Genomic DNA, 18,316 nt, shown 5'->3' with positions numbered 1-18,316 from the left:
CACGTCCTCTGAACAGACAGAGACAGGGTATTGTAAATGCAGGGTCAACCACGAGGGGAGAGAATGGTGCATCTGCCTCCATCTTATCAGAAGGCTAATTTATTACTTTATTATACTATATTATAATAATTATATAGTATAATAAAGTATAATATATTATATATTTATATAATATTATACTATATTATTATATTAAAGAATACTATACTATAATAAAGAATACAGAAAGGATATTTACTAAATGTTAAAAAGATAATAATAAAAACTTGTGACTCTTTCCAGAGCCCCGACACAGCTTGGCCCTGATTGGCCAAAGAGTGAAAACAACTCACACCTGTGGGTAAACAATCTCCAAACACATTCCACATGAGCACAACACAGGAGAAGCAAATGAGATCAGAATTGTTTTCCTTTGCTCTGAGGTCTCTTGCTGCCTTTCAGCTTCCCAGGAGAAAAACCCTGGTTGAAGGAATCATGTTCAGGGAATGTGAATGCCACAACACAGTCCTCCCAGGATTTTCCTGGGAAGCTGTGAGAAACTGTGGGAAACTTAGAGAAAAGCATTAAAACAATTATTATCTCTCTTTCTGTAACCCTTGTTTATAGATATAGCTTTCCAAAGTGTGCTAGTCATAGCTCACCAATAGTGTCAGAGATTTTCACTTTGAGACCAATCAAATCTCACCTTAGCGCGTCTCATTATACAATTTCATCATAAAACAATATTACAACAATAAAAAAACAGAATAACACTATAAAAGCATTAAAACAATTATTATCTCTCTTTCTGTAACCCTTGTTTATAGATATGGTTCTCCAGAGTGTGCTAATCATCGCTCACCAATAGTGTCAGAGGTTTTTACTTTGAGACCAATCAAAGAGACTTGGAGACTCACTTTAGCGAGTCACATTATAAAATTTCATTACAAAATGACATTTGAACAATAAAAGAATGAAATAGCTATATAACATAATAACTACTATTAATTATTATTAATAATCAATAATCAATACAATAATTATTACATTTTAATGTGTGAATAGCAAAATATAATTAATGTGAATAATGTTAATATTAATGTTCTATAATACTAATAATTAATTATTCAACATTAATGGTCTATATCAATGAACTATAATAATTACAATAAATAATATTAAATATTACAAAATCATAATTTAACATTAATATTTTAGTTAGTGTAATAATTATTAATAAATATTAGTTGTTAATATTAAATTATATTATCAGCATAATAACTATTTATTAAAATTAATAATATAATAACAATAAGATTAATAAATATATTAATTTATAAATATATATTTATTAATAAGTATTTAAACATTCAATATATATACATATAAATATTTATATATAAAATATATATGAATTTAAAAGATTTATTAATTTAAAATTTATGGATCTAATAATTATAAAATTTATAAATATAATAATTATTAATTTATAAATATGATAGTGATAGAATTTATAAAGATAATAATTATGACATTTATAAATACAATCATTATAAAATTATAAATTCCCTTCTGATCCACCTCACGAAGCCTTCCGCTCCATCCCTGACCCGTCAGCCCCTGGCACTCACCTTCCTCTCTCTTCGGCGGGCTCTCGGCGGGCAGCCCGTGTGCCTTTGTCTCTGCCAGCTGTGGCAGGGCGGGCATGGCGGGCTCTGAGCCCTCGGCCGCCCTCACGGCCGGGCTCTCGGTGCCCTTTCCGCCCTGGCTGTCCGGGCGGCGCGGCGCGGTGTCCGGCACGGGGCCCGGCTCGGCGCGGCGCTGCGGCGGCTCGGGGATCTTGGAGGGCGGCTCGGGGATCTTGGAGGCCGGCGCCTCCGCCCGCCGCAGCTCCTGGGGCTTGCCCAGGGTGATCTCAGTCCTCCTGGCCGGGCCCTCGGGCGGTTTGTGGCCCACATCGGCTCGTTTGAGGCCGAACCGCGACAGGCCCGAGGTGGAGTTCTCCACCTGCTTGGAGGAGATGTCGATGGAGATTTCTGTTCTTCTGGACACCGGCTCGGGCAGTTTGGGTCCAGAGAGCTCCACTCTCCTCAGAGGGGGCTTGGGGGATCTTTGCACTGTGGGCTCCGCATGGCGGGTGGAGGGCTCCGAGTTCCTGGCGCCGAGTTCCTGAAACTTCTGCGTGGAGCTGGACACGGTGGACCTGAGGAGGGTGTTGGGGGCCCGTCTTTGTGGCGTGGAGGAATTTGAAGACTGATCTACCTCCTCGACCTCAAAGGATCTTTTCAGAGCTGAAAAACATGAAAAGTAGTTGAGGATTTAGTTACCGTCCACCTGAGTGTGTCCAGAGGTGCTTACAGACATTGCACAAGGGTCAAAACTCCATTTCTGCTCCTTCATCCCAGGACTCACAATCCACTTAAGCAGCTGGGGATTAAAGGCCCTGCCTCTTCAGACAAGTTAAAAACCCAGTAATAAAACAAACCAAGGCCAGGAAACTCAGCCCCAGAGCAGAAATTATCCCCACACTCAGAGGGGAGCAGAAGGTCCCACCATGGTATGGCAGAGCAGAGCAGGGTTTGGGTGAAGACAGAGATCCAGCTTCCTTTTCTCTTTCTTTCTTTTAACCTATGCCACAAAAAAAAGCAATGCCAAATTTCCTAAGAACTGATGGTTATACTGTATTTGAACTATAGCTGAATGGCAATCCTCATAACACAATGATTCTATTTAGCATGACATTTGCTGCCAATGCAGCAGTTTATGACCTGCTTCTGCTGTCACTCATGTCTGCTGACCACTCACTTGCAGAAAATTTTAGTTTTAAAATGTTGTAAGGTGAAATCAGTGAAACCAATCATTAAGCAGTAGTTAAAATTTAAGTAACCTTTTCTATCCCACTGAGCTAATGAAGTGCATTTTCTTGCTAACATTTTGCAAAGACTTTAATTTCTTTCTTGCTAGCAGTTAAAACTACTAAAACTCCTTTACACAGAAAAAACTATGAGTTTAAATTAGTGACACACAAAGTGGTCAGCAACAACACCTCGCTTTCCCTCTCACATCCAAAGGATGCACAGATAAACACAGGCTTTCCTGTGAGCACTGCCAGCAAAATGCAAGTTGAGAACAGGAAAACAATCCCAGGAGAGCACCAAATCCAATACAAATGAAGCAAGAAAACCAAAGGTGGCAGCCCTAGAAGCTCATATCCTTAAAAACAAACCTAGAGATCACAAGAACCCAAAGACTGAAATGTTTTGAGCACATGAACTTGAGACCCTGATACAAGGGAAGGGACAACTGATCCCTGCTCCTTTCAGGACCCAGCCAGGTGGAAAGAAAAGGCTGAACTCCACAGAAAGGGAACCACTGCTGGATCCCACTAAGAAGCCACAGGCTGGAAATACTCTCTGATCCCCCTAAGAATCATAGCAGCAGTGAGATTTAACCTTTAAAATCCTGGGCTTGAGACCCCACAGGACATCAGGCTGGAGAGGGGCTGGGAACACAAACCCTGTGAGGAAGCCCTGAGGGAGCTGGGGGTGCTCAGCCTGGAGAAAAGGAGACTCAGGGGTGCCCCCATCACTCTCACAGCTCCTGAAAGGTGCCTGTGCTCAGCTGGGGCTGGGCTCTGTCTGCAGCAGCACTGACACAACCAGAGCACACAGCCTCAAGCTGCAACAAGGGAAATTTAGGTTGGATAGCAGGAAAAAAAATTTCATGGAAAGAGTGATAAAGTTCTGGAATGGCTGCCAAGGGAGGTGGTGGATTCCCCATCCCTGGGTCTTTTTAACAAAGCCTGGACGTGGCACTGGGTGCCAGGGTTTGGGTGAGGGGTTGAGGCTGGACTTGATGATCTTGAATGTCTCTCCCAATCTGGTCATTCTGTGGATTCTGTGAATTCTGTGAATCAGGAATCCAGGGAGAGAACTGGAGCAGAGCCTTGCCTCATCCCAGGAAGTCCTCCCACCCCTGGGGTGGAGCTGGAGAGGATCCACCATGCAGGAAGCATCCATGTCCCAGGGCTGCTCTGCCCCAGGACCCTCCATCCCTCAGACACATCTGTTGGCTGGACAGGAGCCATTGGTCACTGCTGGGTCCAGCTGGTGGCACAGGGAGAGGGGATCATCCCCATGGCAGCCACCCAGCTCTGCTCCAACACCCAGCAGCTGCCACCTCCTCTGTCCTGGCACCAGGGGTTGGCACAGCCATGGGCACCTCCCGTGGCACAGGGAAATCAGAGATGGTGAAGAAAGCAGGGCCCTCAGAGCTGGGGCTCAGCAAGGGGAGACTGCAGGGGTTAAAATGTGAGGATACAGACTTTGGACTGCTTTCCTTTTGGGGGGAATACCCCAATATGAACTCAAATATGAACCCCAGGCTCTTGTAGACATCTTTTATGGAAAATCCTTTCCTTAAGATTTTTCCTCCTGCAAATCTGAGAGGCCTCAGGAAAAGAATGTAAATAATTATTATCTGCTGCTGTAAAATGCAACAGGTGCATCTGTGATTGGTCCATGTTGGTTGTTGCTAATTAATGGCCAATCACAGTCAGCTGGCTTGGACTCTCTGGTCAGTCACAAGATTTTATTATCATTCCATTCTTTCTCCTTTGCTTGCTAGCCTTCTGATGAAATCCTTTCTTCTATTCTTTTAGTATAGTTTTAATATAATAAATCTCATAAAATAATAAATCAGCCTTCTGAAACATGGAGTCAGATCCTCATCCTGGGACCCCTGTGAACACCATCACAGGGTACAGCTGGAGGGATGCACAGAGAGATCCAAGCCCAAGGTCACCCTGATGGGAACAGCACCACAGGAAAGCACCAAAACACAACATTCACCCCACCCTGTAAACCCAGGAACCCAAAGGGCACCTGGTGACAAATGCTCTGTCTTGCATCTCAGAAATATTAAGACATCGGTAGAAGAAAGGATGGAGGCAATAAAGAAAATTAAAAATGCTTTTGCTCAGATTTATCTGGTTTCTGATTTCCGTGGAGCTCTCCCAGGCATGCCATCACCTGCTCACAGGGGTGACAGCTCCTGCAGCACTCCCCACCCTGCAGTCTGCACTTGGCACAGCTCAGGCACTGCAGGTCTGTGTCCAAGGCACAGCTCTCAGCATCCCAGAGTAATTAATTCCAAAAAAGCCCCACACTGAAAAGCTCTTTCCACGTGTTCAAACTCTCAGGTCTCCAACCCTCAGCTGGAGCTCTGACCCTCCAGCACAGATTTTCCACAGTTTCCCCTCTCCATCACACACTTTATCCACAAACAAACATTTTAGCTGTATTTTTTTCCAAACCCCCCACGTTTAAAACAATGCAGCAGCCAAGCCCAGCCTGCATTTTGCTGGAAACAAAGAAAGAGGAAGGGACAACCCGACGGGGAGCCCTTGAGCAAAGCTGGGTGGGCAGGAGCAGCAGAGGACACTGAGGGGTGGAACCACACTTGTGTCCACATCAGGCCCTTCAAACCTGCCTGTCCCTCCTCCAGCCAGCTCAGTCTCCACCTCTTCCCTTCAACAAGCAGCTCTCTGACCTCCTGAGAGCCACAACAGGGTAAATGCTCTCAAGGAACTCAGCAGCAAAGGAAATGCTGAGCAGTGTCTTTCCTGAATGAACATTGCCCTGAGATCCCTCAGTACCAAGAGGTTTGGGGATTTCTTTCTGATCTGCTAATGAGCTTTGGGTACAAACAGCCCTGCTGACCTCCAAGGGCTCCTCACATGAGCCACATCCATCATCCCCACTCCTCTGAGCCCTGCTGCCCCTTCCCAAGGAAATACTGAGTAACCCCATTGCAAGGCTGCCCTACATGGCCCCTTTCCTTTGATTTTAAACCCCACAAAGTGCCCCAAACTCAGGGTAAACCTGCCCAAAGAAATGGTGAGTGTCCCAATAGCAATGCTGACCTCATGGCCCCTTTCCTTTGACTTTAAACCCCACAAGGTGCCCCCAAACCCGGGATAAACCTGCTCAATGAAATGGTGAGTAACCCCATTGCAATGCTGACCTCATGGCCCTTTCCTTTGACTTTAAACCCCACAAAGTGCCCCCAAACTCAGGGTAAACCTGCCCAAAGAAATGGTGAGTATCCCAATAGCAATGCCGACCTACATGGCCCCTTTCCTTTGACTTTAAACCCTACAAAGTGCCCCAAGGCCAGGGTAAACCCCTCCAATGCCACCCATGTGGTCTTTCTGGAGCACAGCCAGCCCCTGTTCTTATCAAAGGGCTGGACTGAATTACAACACCCAAAAATGGCTTTTTTCCAGGTCCTTCTGTTGCAGAAAAGAGAAAAAGGTCAAAGCCCAGACACAAAGGGGTTCAGAAAGCCCCAGGCAGAGCTGCAGCACCACGATTACAGCCTCAGGACAAGCAAGCCCTGCAGATAAATCCTCCCTTGTGCTGCTGTGCTAGGGGCAGGAAGGGGCTGAGGGGCTGGCCAAGAACCTCCACCCCAAAGAGGGGCAGAAATGGCTCAGCACAGGTTCTGACAGCAAAATCATGAGGAGCCCCAGGTCCCAGTGGCATTTCTGAGGACAACTCAGGAGCTTTTCTCACCCCTCTCTCAGGAGCTTTTCTCACCCCTCTCATCTCATGGTTTCACAGGGATTTCAGTGCCCAGCTTGTCCTGCTGGCACATTCCATGAATTCAGCATGGCCTGGAGAAGGTCAGACATCCCAGGCATGAGAAAGGAGGAGTGTGACCATGAGGGTTGGTGTTTCCACCGCTGAGACAGAGCCCACTGCCATGAGCACGATGGCATTGGGAATGTCACCTCCTCATGAGGGACTGAGCGTGGCTGGAGCTCCCCGCTCAGCTCTGCCTCTCTCCTCCTTGCATGACAAGAGAGAAGGACCTCAGGAAGCACAATAGCTTCAAAAAAAAAAAAAAAAAAAAAAAAAAAGAGAGAAAAAACTTATAAATAGTGTGTCCTGCCCCAGAGCCAGGAAAGGAAAGTAAACAGCCTCTGCTCCTCCTCCCAGCTTCCTGCAGGGAAGTGTGTGTATTCCTCACAAAAACAGCAGCTGAGGGTAAGGCAGAGAAAGTTTTGAATTCTCAGCATCCAGGATTCCAAGGTTTAGGGATGCAGCCAGAGGTCTGGTTCAAATCCCAGCAGCTCATGCAACAGCAGAGATGTCACAAGGGTGCTCAGATGCCATGGAGGGATCTGGCTCCTGCACAGGGACTCCACAATGTGGGAAACAGTAAAGGTAAGAAGATTTTTAGAAAGATGGAAAGGTAGGCCTTAGAAACAGTAGAGAAACTTAGGGTTAGCTGTAGTTGTAAAGTCTGAAGGTAGAAAAAGTTACAACAGTATAGTAAGGACATGAAAGAATAGTTTAAGTCTTAGGTTTGGTTAAGATAGAACTCAAGATTAGAGAAAAATATTTTTAGCAAGACAGTAGAAGGTTAAGATAGACCTTAAGATTGGAGAAAAATATGTTTAGCAAGGTATTAAGGTTTTAAGCCTAATAATGAGGTATTGTGTATTGTTAATAGAAAGCATACAAGTAAACATTTTAAGTAAGTAAAGTAAACATTTAAGTAAGTGTATGTGTACTTCTAGTAATTGGTTAGAACAACTGTCTGTAAGCTTTAGCAACATGTTATTGGCTCAAAAGTTTTTAAGATGCTCTGTAACAAAGAAATCTTTGGCTGCTGCTGGCTGCACATGAGCTTTGCCATCCTCCTATTGTCTCAGCCATGTAATGAGGCTGATGCTGCAAATAAAGCTCAAGGAACGTTCCCCAGCAGTCCTGTCCTGTTTGTGAAAGGGAAAAACACACACAAGCAGCACACACACCCCCCAAACACACACAAACCAGCACACACACACACCAAACACACACAAACCAACACACACACCCCCCAAACACACACAAACCAGCACACACACACCAAACACACACACACCAAACACACACAAACACCAAACACACACAACCAGCACACACACACCAAACACACACACACCAAACACACACAAACCAGCACACACAGCCCCAAACACACACAAACCAGCACACACAAACACCAAACACACACAACCAGCACACACACACACACCAAGCACACACAAACCAGCACACACACAAACCAGCACACACACACACACCAAACACACACAAACCAGCACACACACCCCAAACACACACAAACCAGCACACACACACACCAAACACACACAAACCAGCACACACACACACACACACACACACCAAACACACAGCCCAGCACACACAAACCAGCACACACACACACACACCCCAACACAGACAAACCAGCACACACACACCAAACACACACAAACCAGCACACACACACACACACCAAGCACACACACCCCAAGCACACACAAACCAGCACACACACAAACCAGCACACACACACACCAAACACACACAAACCAACACACACAAACACCAAACACACACAAACCAGCACACACACACCAAACACACACACACCAAACACACACACACACACCAACACACACAACCAGCACACACAGCCCCAAACACACACAAACCAGCACACACACACACAAACCAGCACACACACACCCAAACACACACACCAAACACACACAAACCAGCACACACACACCCCCAAACACACACAAACCAGCACACACACACCAAACACACACAAACCAGCACACACACACAAACACACACAATCCAGCACACACACGTCCCAGCTGGAAGCTCTGGAGCACACAGCTAGCTCACTGCCACCACAGCTCACTGCCACCCCAGCCTGGCCCTGGGCACCCCAGGAGCGTCAGCCAGGGAACATTTGCAACATCTGCTCCTCCTCTGCTCCCTTTCTAAACAGAGTATCCCACCAACAGGCCAGGGAGAGGCTTTATACAAGGCAGCATCTATGCACAGAGCTCAGGAGGAGACCAAAATAAACAGCAAGGGATGCTGGCTCCTCTGGGAGCTGCTTCCAGCTCTGTCACAGCCACGGCCCCCAACTGCTTCCCATTAAACATCCTGTGCCCCTCTCGTGGTGCCTGTAACCCAGGGGTTGCATTTGCTTGCTTTGTTAAGCACAGAGAGCTTTCCCTGGGTTTTTGGACACATCAGAGCCCTGTGGGGCCGGGGCAGCGGGCGCCCCGTTATTCCCCAGCACACAATGGCAGCGTTTGAGAGCTCTAAACTGCTACCAGATGGTCACCTCCTGTTCCCAGGCAGGAAAGGGGGGAGGCTGCAGTTCTCATCTTTCAAGGAACCCTTGGAAACCCAACCCAGCATTCACTGCTCACGGCCCCAAAGCTTTCCAGAGGCCTGTCACAGGCAGCAGGGTGCTCGCAGGGCTTTTCTGGCCCAGGCTGAGAGCAAAGAGTGTTTGCCTGAGGAAACCCAGGGAATATTTCTGTGTCTGCTCTGGGGTGCCCTGACCCCCAGGGCAGCACTGACTTTGACCCTCATCCATGGGGAAAGTTTCCTAGACTGCAAGATAGACTGGAATCCACAAAAGTGTGAAATAGATTATAGAGAGCAGTGTAGGTGGATCACTTGGTGAGAAATTGAGGTTTTGGGATTTTTAGTGTGTTGTGGATGGAAGCAAGATGGAGGGCACAGGGTGTCACCCTGGGTTTCTTCTTCATGCTTCTTCTTCCTCCTTCTTCATGGGTTTGGGTGGCATTCTGTAATTGGGTGGGAAAATCCGCATTGTGGGCTCTTTGGGATCAGTTATTGGGTTAAAAGGGAAAATAACCCAGCTGTCAGTTCTTAATTGGATAGTTTGGTCTTAGAAGACCTTGTAACAAGAGATTGTTGGCCATTTTTGTGGTGCTTTTCCAGTGCGCTGAGCCTGGTGTGGACAGGGTGCAAAACTTTAGATAAGATAACAATAAACAAGAACCTGAAGAGCTGCCACCACCCAGAGCAGAGCTGGGTGCATTGGAGTGAGCTAAAGGCTCAGCTATGGGGGCAAGGAGGGTGTTCTGCATGTTCCTATCAGGTATTTCTATTGTGCAGTAAACCTAAAGGTCCCAGAGCAGAAAGGGAAGGGAGCCACAGCAGGACATCTGTACCCCACCCTTAACAAAAAGGGGCTCCCAGCTCCCCTGAGCCCCTCAGTGGGGTCAAAACCATGGGGCTGAGGTGGAAAATCCCTGGCAGCAAAGGTTGCACAAGCTGGCAGGATTTTGTGAGCACGCACAGCTTCAAAACAGCCTGAGAAACTCAGATCCCCTCGTACACCTACAGAAACCAAGGCAGGACACTTTAAAAGCACCTTTCCCAAAGCTTCTGTGATCTAACAAAAGAATGAAGAAAAGAAGTAAGGGTTGCTGGGGCCCCTCCCTGTGCTTGTGCCAGAAGGCTTCACACCTTTCCTTCACCAATAAACCAACCTTGCTGCACTACATATATAAAATAAATAAATTATCTATCTATCTATCTATCTATCTATCTATCTATCTATCTATCTATCTATCTATCTATCCATCCATCCATCCATCCATCCATCCATCCATCTCTCTCTCTCTCTCTCTCTCTCTTTATATATATATATATATTTAGTGACATTCTGCTGTTGTACCCTGACTCTCACGCCATCCTGGGTCAGGTTATGAACAGTTTATGCTCACATAAATCCCTTCTCTGATTTCACAGCCAGCCTTCAAAGGAAGTTGCAGCAGACTGCCTGCTCTGACAGGAATCACATGCACAAGGAAAGGCTGGCAATGTGCTGTCATTATGCAGGGCCTTCCTGAATGGTGTAAACAGTACCAAGAGGTGGAAATTTGGGGATAAATGCAAGTTCAGGGCTCTGACATCAATCAAAGCAGCGTTTCTCTCACTCACAGCAAGGTATAAAACAGCCTGAGGCTGATGCAGCAGACTGCTCCTTTCCCAGAAATGAACATGCAAAAGCAAAGTCACGACTAAGAATAGAAAAAAACAATAAAATCCACACTGAGATTAATACAAAATCCCAGCTTTCCAGTCCCCATAATGCAGTTCTCAAAAGATTTTAGCTTGATTCTCTATTACACTTGGGTCTATATAACCATTAACTCGCAGCAAAATGCTTCCAGCTCAGAGCAGTGTATTTTACATCCCTTATATTCATTTCATACTTGTACAGAAAATTACATAAAACACAGAGTATCCAGCCCAGCAGATTGCATTACTGCCTCTGCCAGAGGCTCACTCCAGCTCCTGTCTCCCGTCTGAGCTCCAGTTTCCTTTCACAGGGGGAGGAGGAAGGAGAGAAATAAATCTTTGCTGTGCCTCCCATGGGGGCTGCAGATTTGGTTTGGTTCACTAATATTTCTAAAATGCCTTGAAATGATTATCCAGAGACAAAAGTATGATGCAGATGGTCGTGCAGAGCCCAGCCTGCCCCGTGCTGGTGCCACAGATGCCAGCCCCAGGTGGCTGAATCCCAGTGCCCAGCAAGGGACATGGAGAGGGGGTGACCAGGGACTGGGTGGTTGAATCAGTCAAGTCTCCATTGGAGAAGATGCTCTGATGGTGGTGCTGTGATATGCTGGTTAAAAAGCTCCAGAAAAGGGGGAAATTGGGGTAAAGGAGGGATCCAGGAGCCATTTAGCCCTGCAGTGCTGCCCTGCTTCTGCTGTCCCTGCTCTCCTGGAGGGGACACCCAGCACTGCAGTGTGAGCTGCTGCCCAAACCTCCTGAGGGCTTTGAAAAATCAAATCCAATCCATCCCATGCAATCCTCCCTGCAGTTCTACTTCCACTGGCCAACATGACACAAAGATTCAGTCCCAACCCCAGTGCTCACCACACTCCTTGTGCCCCAAACCAGTGCAGTGACCAGTGCCATGCCCTCACCACCACCCCAGGGCTGGCAGAGCACCCACCTCACCCTAGCAAGGGTTTTTGTGCTGCTTCTGTCCCAAAACGCCACCTCTCCTGCCAGGCACAGACTGATGTCACAATGTCCCCTGCCCTGCAATCCACAGGAGGATGGCTGTCACTATGATATTTTCTGAAAAATCCCTCTGCCAGGATTTTTTCTCTTGAGAAGCCGAGAAGTCTCAGAAAAGAAAGGTAAAGAATAATTATCTGATTGTTTTGGAATGTAGCTTGGAGATAATTTACTAACTGGTGTATCTTTGATTGGTTTTATGTGAATTGTGTTGACTTAATGACCAATTTTAGTTTAGTTGTGCTGAGACTCTGGTCAGTCACAGGTTTTTATTATCATTCTTTTCTAGCCTTCTGTCTGTATCCTTTCTCTATAGTTTAGTATAGTTTTAGTACATAATTTCTTATAACACATAATAAATATATAATATATAATATATAATATATAATATATAATATATAATATATAATATATAATATATAATATATAATATATAATACATAATATATAATATATAATACATAATACATAATATATAATATATAATATATAATATATAATATATAATATATAATATATAATATAAATAATATATAATATAAATAATATATCTAAAAGAATATAAGTAATATTGCTATGAATCATATAATATAATTTAATGTGATGTAATGTAATGTAATATAATGTAATGTAATGTAATGTAATATAATATAATGTAATATAATATGATATGATATGATATAACGTAATGTAATATGATATGATATGATTGATATAATATAATATAATATAATATAATATAATATAATATAATATAATATAATATAATATAATATAATATAATATAATATAATATTATATAATATAATATTATATTATATTATATTATATTATATTATATTATATTATATTATATTATATTATATTATATTATATTATAATATAATAATATTGTGGTGGTGTTCGCAGGGGTTTCAGGACAAGGGAAGAGATGAGAATTTTGACTTTATGTTTCAGAAGGTTGATTTATTATTTTATGATATATATCATATTAAAAGAAAATTATATATTAAAACTACACTAAAGAATAGAGAACGGATTTTATCAGAAGGTTAGCTAGGAATAGAAAGGAATGGAATGATAATAAAATCTTGTGACTGACCAGAGTCTGAGATAGCTGGACTGTGATTGGCCATTAATTAAGAACAACCACATAAGACCAATCACAGATGCACCTGTTGCATTCCACAGTAGCAGATAATCATTGTTTACATTTCATTTCTGAGGCTTTTCAGCTTCTCAGGAGAAAAGATCTTAGCAAAAGAATTTTTCATAAAGTATGTCCGTGACCATAATATCATATCATATCATAAAATAATAAGTCCGCCTTCTGAAAACATGAAGTCAAATTCTCATCTCTTCCCCCATCCTGAAGGCCTCACAACAGCACAGCTGGCTGGCACTGACTGCGCCCACCCACCCCAAAGTGCCCTGGCCTGGTGCCAGCAGCCCTGGGAGGCTGCAGGGTCACACAGCACCCTTGGCATGTCCCCTCTGGGCACACGAACCAGCCAAGGGCCAGCTTGGGTGGGCACTGTCCCTGTGTGTCCCCAGGAGAGCCAAGGGCTGAGCTGCACCCAGCAGCCTCCCAAAACAATCAGGATAAAAGCCTGAGTCACAGCCATCAGATGAGATGAGAGCTGCTCAGAAGGAGCTGGAACAGCAACAAACCCCTTCCTGCCCAAGAAGAAAAACCCTCCGTGCCACTCTTTTGTTTGTCACCAGCAACAAACCCGTTCTTGCTGTGTGTGGCAGGGAGGGAAGTGAGGAGGGGGCTCCTGCACCCAGGAGGGCTCTGCCCACCTGGCACCAGCACAGCAGCTGGGTGCAGACTGCTGGTGCCACCAGAGGGGTGCCAGGACCAAACCCTGCAGGTGTGAAATGAGAGGTGGCCAGGACACCTCCCCATCCCTGGGAAGGGCATGACAGCCCACAGAGAGCTCCCCTGATGGAGCCTGACCCCCACCAACCAGGCACAGCCCCCCAGGAACTGAACTCAGCCCCACTGACTCATTTTACAGGCTCCAAACAGGCTTAGCCTGGATTTAGGGTCACTTGGCTTGTTGCTGAAGACCAAAGGGGTGCCAAAGTCCACTGCAGCAGGAGATCACAGGGAGGTTGGAGAGGGAAAGAGCCCACATGATATTCTTGCAGAAAGATGCTGCCTTAAATATCAAAGTCAGAAATGTGAATATCTGGAGTGGTTATGGACTCTGAAGTCTCCATTATTATTTTTGGATTTATGACACGTCCCCATACAGGTTTTTGTGGCTGTTGTCTCAGTCCTGGCTCCTGGAAAAAGGGCTGAGCAGTTCCCTGCAAGGAAGGGCAGCAAAGCAGAAATTAAACCAGCACCCAGTGAGGCCATGGGGCACCCGGAGGTGCCAGGTTCATGCCTGGCAGTAATTTAGCCCCAGGTTTGCTGGCTTGTATTGGCCATGGTCACTCAGAGCTCTCAGAGCTGACCCAACACGTCCCAGAGGTGCTCCCCACTCACTGCCCTGCCCCAGCCCACCAAGGGGCAATGAGCAAAGAGCACAGCACTTTAGGGGAATCCCTTACTGAGGGAAAGGTGCTGCCAGGACCTCGGGCACTGGGGAGAGCCAGCACAGAGCTCCAGCCCCCGATTCAGTTCCTCCAGGAACCAGCACTGTGCTTCCAAAACCAAAGCAGCTGCCCTGGCTGGTGCAGAGAGCCATCCCCTCCCTGTCCCTCCCAAGCCAGGCTCCTCTGCAGGGTCTGTGTATGGTCAGCACAGTCTGTGCTCACTCTGCCCAGGGCTGGAGCTCACCTGAGCCAGCCCTGGAGCCTGCCCTGCTGTGACACCCCAGGGACACTGCCCAGTGCCAGGGTGGGACACACAGCCCTGCTGTGACACTGCTCAGTGCCATGGTGGGACACACAGCCCTGCTGTGACACTGCCCAGTGCCACGGTGGGACACACAGCCCTGCTGTGACACCCCAGGGACACTGCTCAGTGCCAGGGTGGGACACACAGCCCTGCTGTGACACTGCCCAGTGCCACGGTGGGACACACAGCCCTGCTGTGACACTGCCCAGTGCCACACTGGGACACACAGCCCAGCCCACCCTGCACAACAGGACTGTAAACAACAACCTCTGGATGATCCTACAGCCAAACCAGGGCCAGAGGCCATCCCAGAGCCCACTTCACACGGACAGAGAGATCATCAATTCTTCCCTTTGCACTCCCTCACAATCTTTTTATTCCCAAAGAATTAGATTTACACAGGGAAAAACCCAGCCCACAGCAGCAGGTACCCAGGGCTGTGACCAGGCAGATGCAGATTTTTGACTCTGTGGCTCGAAGAGCAGTTCTGCAGGGGAAGACACAACTTCTGCTGGGGAAGACACAAAACTTCCCTTCCCACAGGCACCTTCCTCTGGCTCCTTCCTCTCCCACCACAGGAGGATTTGGCAGAAAACTCCCATCCAGCCCACCCTTTTGTCTCAGGTAGAGAAACACAGATGTGGAATGAGAGAGAGAACACTCTGAAGTGGCTGTAAAGCCCAGCTTTGAGGGTATCAGAGGTGATTTGCTGTCTTGCAGGAGCAGCTCTGGCTGTGCCCACACCGAGCTGGCCACAAAGAGCTCCACGAGAATGCAGTCACTGTTTGACTTTTTGTGGACAGCCCAGGAAATCCAACAATTGAGGAGCTTTGCTTCACTCCCAGGGCTGGGATGATCCAAGATGGAAATAGGAAAGATCTTTTTGCGTTTCCTTTTCCAGGCATTGAGCCCTGGCACACCAGGGACTGTTAGTCACACACTCAGCTCCCTGCCTGCAGCTCATCCTGCAAACCCTTGGGCTGGGCTTGGGGGACACACCTTGGACCTGAGAGAGACACACAAAAACAAAGCACATCCCATCTCCAGGCCTTTCCAGCCTGCTGGATTCAAGGCACATCACCCACACTGGCACGTTCCTGCTAATATTAGCCCGGGGTGAGTCCCAGCATGTGCAGCATGCAGCTGCAGCTGCTCCAGGGGCAGCAGGAACGGGGCCCTGCACAGCCCAGGGGTGCAGCACGGCCACGTGTCCCACAGACATCCCAGGCATCTGCTCAAGGAGGTTTTAAGGATGAGTCTGTGAGTTTTGTGCACGTAGAAAAGTCTATTTATAATGCAGAGCCCTCCTGAAAATGAGCGGGGTGATGATTTTTTGGTGGCACCGGGACATAACTTAGCATGAGTTTGTATCTCATTGGGACAAAGTCCGCTGGTGAGATGCTAAAAATACCCTGCACTGGGTGGTGAGAGAAGTGTCTGAAAAGTGTGTAATAATAAGGAAGAGTAAATAAATAAAATGGCCAGAGAAACCCTGTGATCAGCAGTGTCATGTCCTGGCAGGGCTGGAAAATCCCCACCCAGCTCCACAGCACTGCCAAGGCTCACCCACAGCCAGCACACATTCCCAAGGGAGCTGGGCTCTGAGCAATGGGAAAATCAGGGATTAGGAGCCATCCACAAATGCTGTCTCATGGTTTCTGCCAGAGCAAAGCTGCCCCCACACAGAACCCCTGGGAACCCTCCTGCCTCTCCACACACTCACAGCCCCACTCAGCACTTCCAGCAGGCACAGTTTACACCCACTGTGACAATTTGTGTTTCAACATTACAGGGAAACTAATCTGGTGCTGACTGACAGCACTGGCAAAGGCAAGGAGTGCTTGGCATTGGTGCTCTGCACCAGAAACTGCCAGCAAAAACACACCCCAGTCACCCTGGCATGAGGGACTGGAGCAGATCTCCCCTGTCTCACTACCAGGCAGCAGAAACTGAGTGCACAAAGCTCTGGCAGGATGAGGAGTTCCACACTGTGGGGTTATCTTTGTGCAGCATCACAACCAACCAAAGCTGTGAGCAGGAGCATCACCCCTGCACAGTGGGGCACCATTTATGGACACCAGCACTCCCACATCAGCCAGCCTGGCTGGGTCAGGGAGCTCTGGGCTGCAGGGACTGGCACCTCACCAGGTGGGTTCAGCACTGCAGCCTCCCCTTCCTGCAGCTCAGGGTCTGTGCTGAGACCCCGGGGAGCTGAGGGACCCAGAGCCCCCTCAGAGCACAGGTGAGCCTGGGAAGCACTGCTGGAACCACAGCTGAACCAGCCATGCTCCTGAAAACCTGCCAGGATCTATAAACCCAGGGGCAGAGATGTTATTGTCTGTAAATGTTGGCAAACCACAGACCGAGTGGTCTGTGTCCCATTAGAGACAGGGAAGCTTCTGTCAGTCAGACAAGGGGGATTGGAATCACAGAATGGCTTTGGTTGGGAGGGACCTCACAAATCATCTATTCCCAACCCCTCTGCAATGGGCAGAGAACACCTTCCACTAAACAAAGCTGCTCATGGTCCCATCCAGCCTGGCCTTGAACACTTCCAGGGATGGGACAGCCACAGCTCCTCTGGGAACAGTTCCTGGACTTTTCTAGAGCCCTCCTCCTGCAGGACCTGCTGGTCAGTGCAAGATGGGCACTGTGAGCATCCCCATCACAGAACAAGTGCAAGATGGGCACTGTGAGCATCCCCATCTCAGCCCTGGGCATGAGGAAAACACACCCTGCTGCGCTCTGTTTTCTTCTCAAACGCTTCTTTAATCTGGAAATTGAACTGGAATCAAGTACCTGGCGCTGCTTCCCCCTCCCCAGGGGCCCCTGCAGCCTCCCCAGGCTGGCAGCTCCCCAGCCAAGGCTGCAGCTCCCTGCCTGCTGCAACACAGCAGGGACAAGGAGCCAGGCAGGGATCTGGGAGGAAAACAGGCAGGAACAGCCAGGGTGGCTGGGGAGGGCAGGCAGAGTGTGACTGCAGGGAACAAAGAGAGCTGGGGATGCTCTGCTCTTGCTGCTCCGTGGTGTTTTCTTGGCAGATCTCTCCTGCTTGGCCAGGGGCTGCGTGAGGCTGAGGTACCCACCCAGCAGTCGGGAACACTGCATCTCCTGCCCTCCGGGCTGCAGATTAATTGCTGCCTTTTGGGAAGCTGCTGCGCCAGGCTGAGAGCTAATTAAATTGTGAAACAGTAGCCCGGATCCCTGCTCAAGGGCAAGGCCAGACCTTTTGGCTTCAGACACACGGAGCTTTCCCCAGCCTCTCCCTCTGCACTGGCAGGAACTGTTAAGTGCTCCACAGACTGAAAATAAAGGCAGGACGGAGCTGCTGGGTGCCACGGAGGAACACACACAGCCCAAACAGGGCCCACAGCAGAGCCTTTACCGTATCCGAGTGGCGAATTACTCATTCTTCGGAGATTTAAATGCAATTGGGGCAGCAGAGGGAAGCGGTAATTACATCAGCTCGCAGCCCTGCGTGGGGAAGCTCAAGCACAGTCACAAAGGCGCCCTTGAACCCAAAGGGGCGGCGGATTCGGGTCACTCTGTGTCCCAA

The 18,316-nt window shown here is 47.5% G+C and overlaps 1 protein-coding gene across 3 annotated transcripts in view; it reads right to left on the bottom strand.

Moving 5' to 3' along the window:
* SEPTIN9 (septin 9) overlaps window positions 1-18,316 on the bottom strand; it is a 112,515-nt gene that overhangs the window by 58,262 nt on the left and 35,937 nt on the right. For all 3 annotated transcript variants that reach the window (XM_058038966.1, XM_058038965.1, XM_058038964.1), the window contains exon 2: window positions 1,611-2,270. In XM_058038966.1, coding sequence (XP_057894949.1) covers window positions 1,611-2,270 — 660 coding nt within the window. The remainder of the gene's footprint in view (window positions 1-1,610; window positions 2,271-18,316) is intronic.

This window comes from Melospiza georgiana, chromosome 21 (genome assembly GCF_028018845.1).
Source record: "Melospiza georgiana isolate bMelGeo1 chromosome 21, bMelGeo1.pri, whole genome shotgun sequence".
Taxonomy (NCBI): Eukaryota; Metazoa; Chordata; class Aves; order Passeriformes; family Passerellidae; genus Melospiza; species Melospiza georgiana.
The sequence above is the reverse complement of the archived record's forward strand: the minus strand, read 5'-3'. Positions and strand labels throughout refer to the sequence as shown.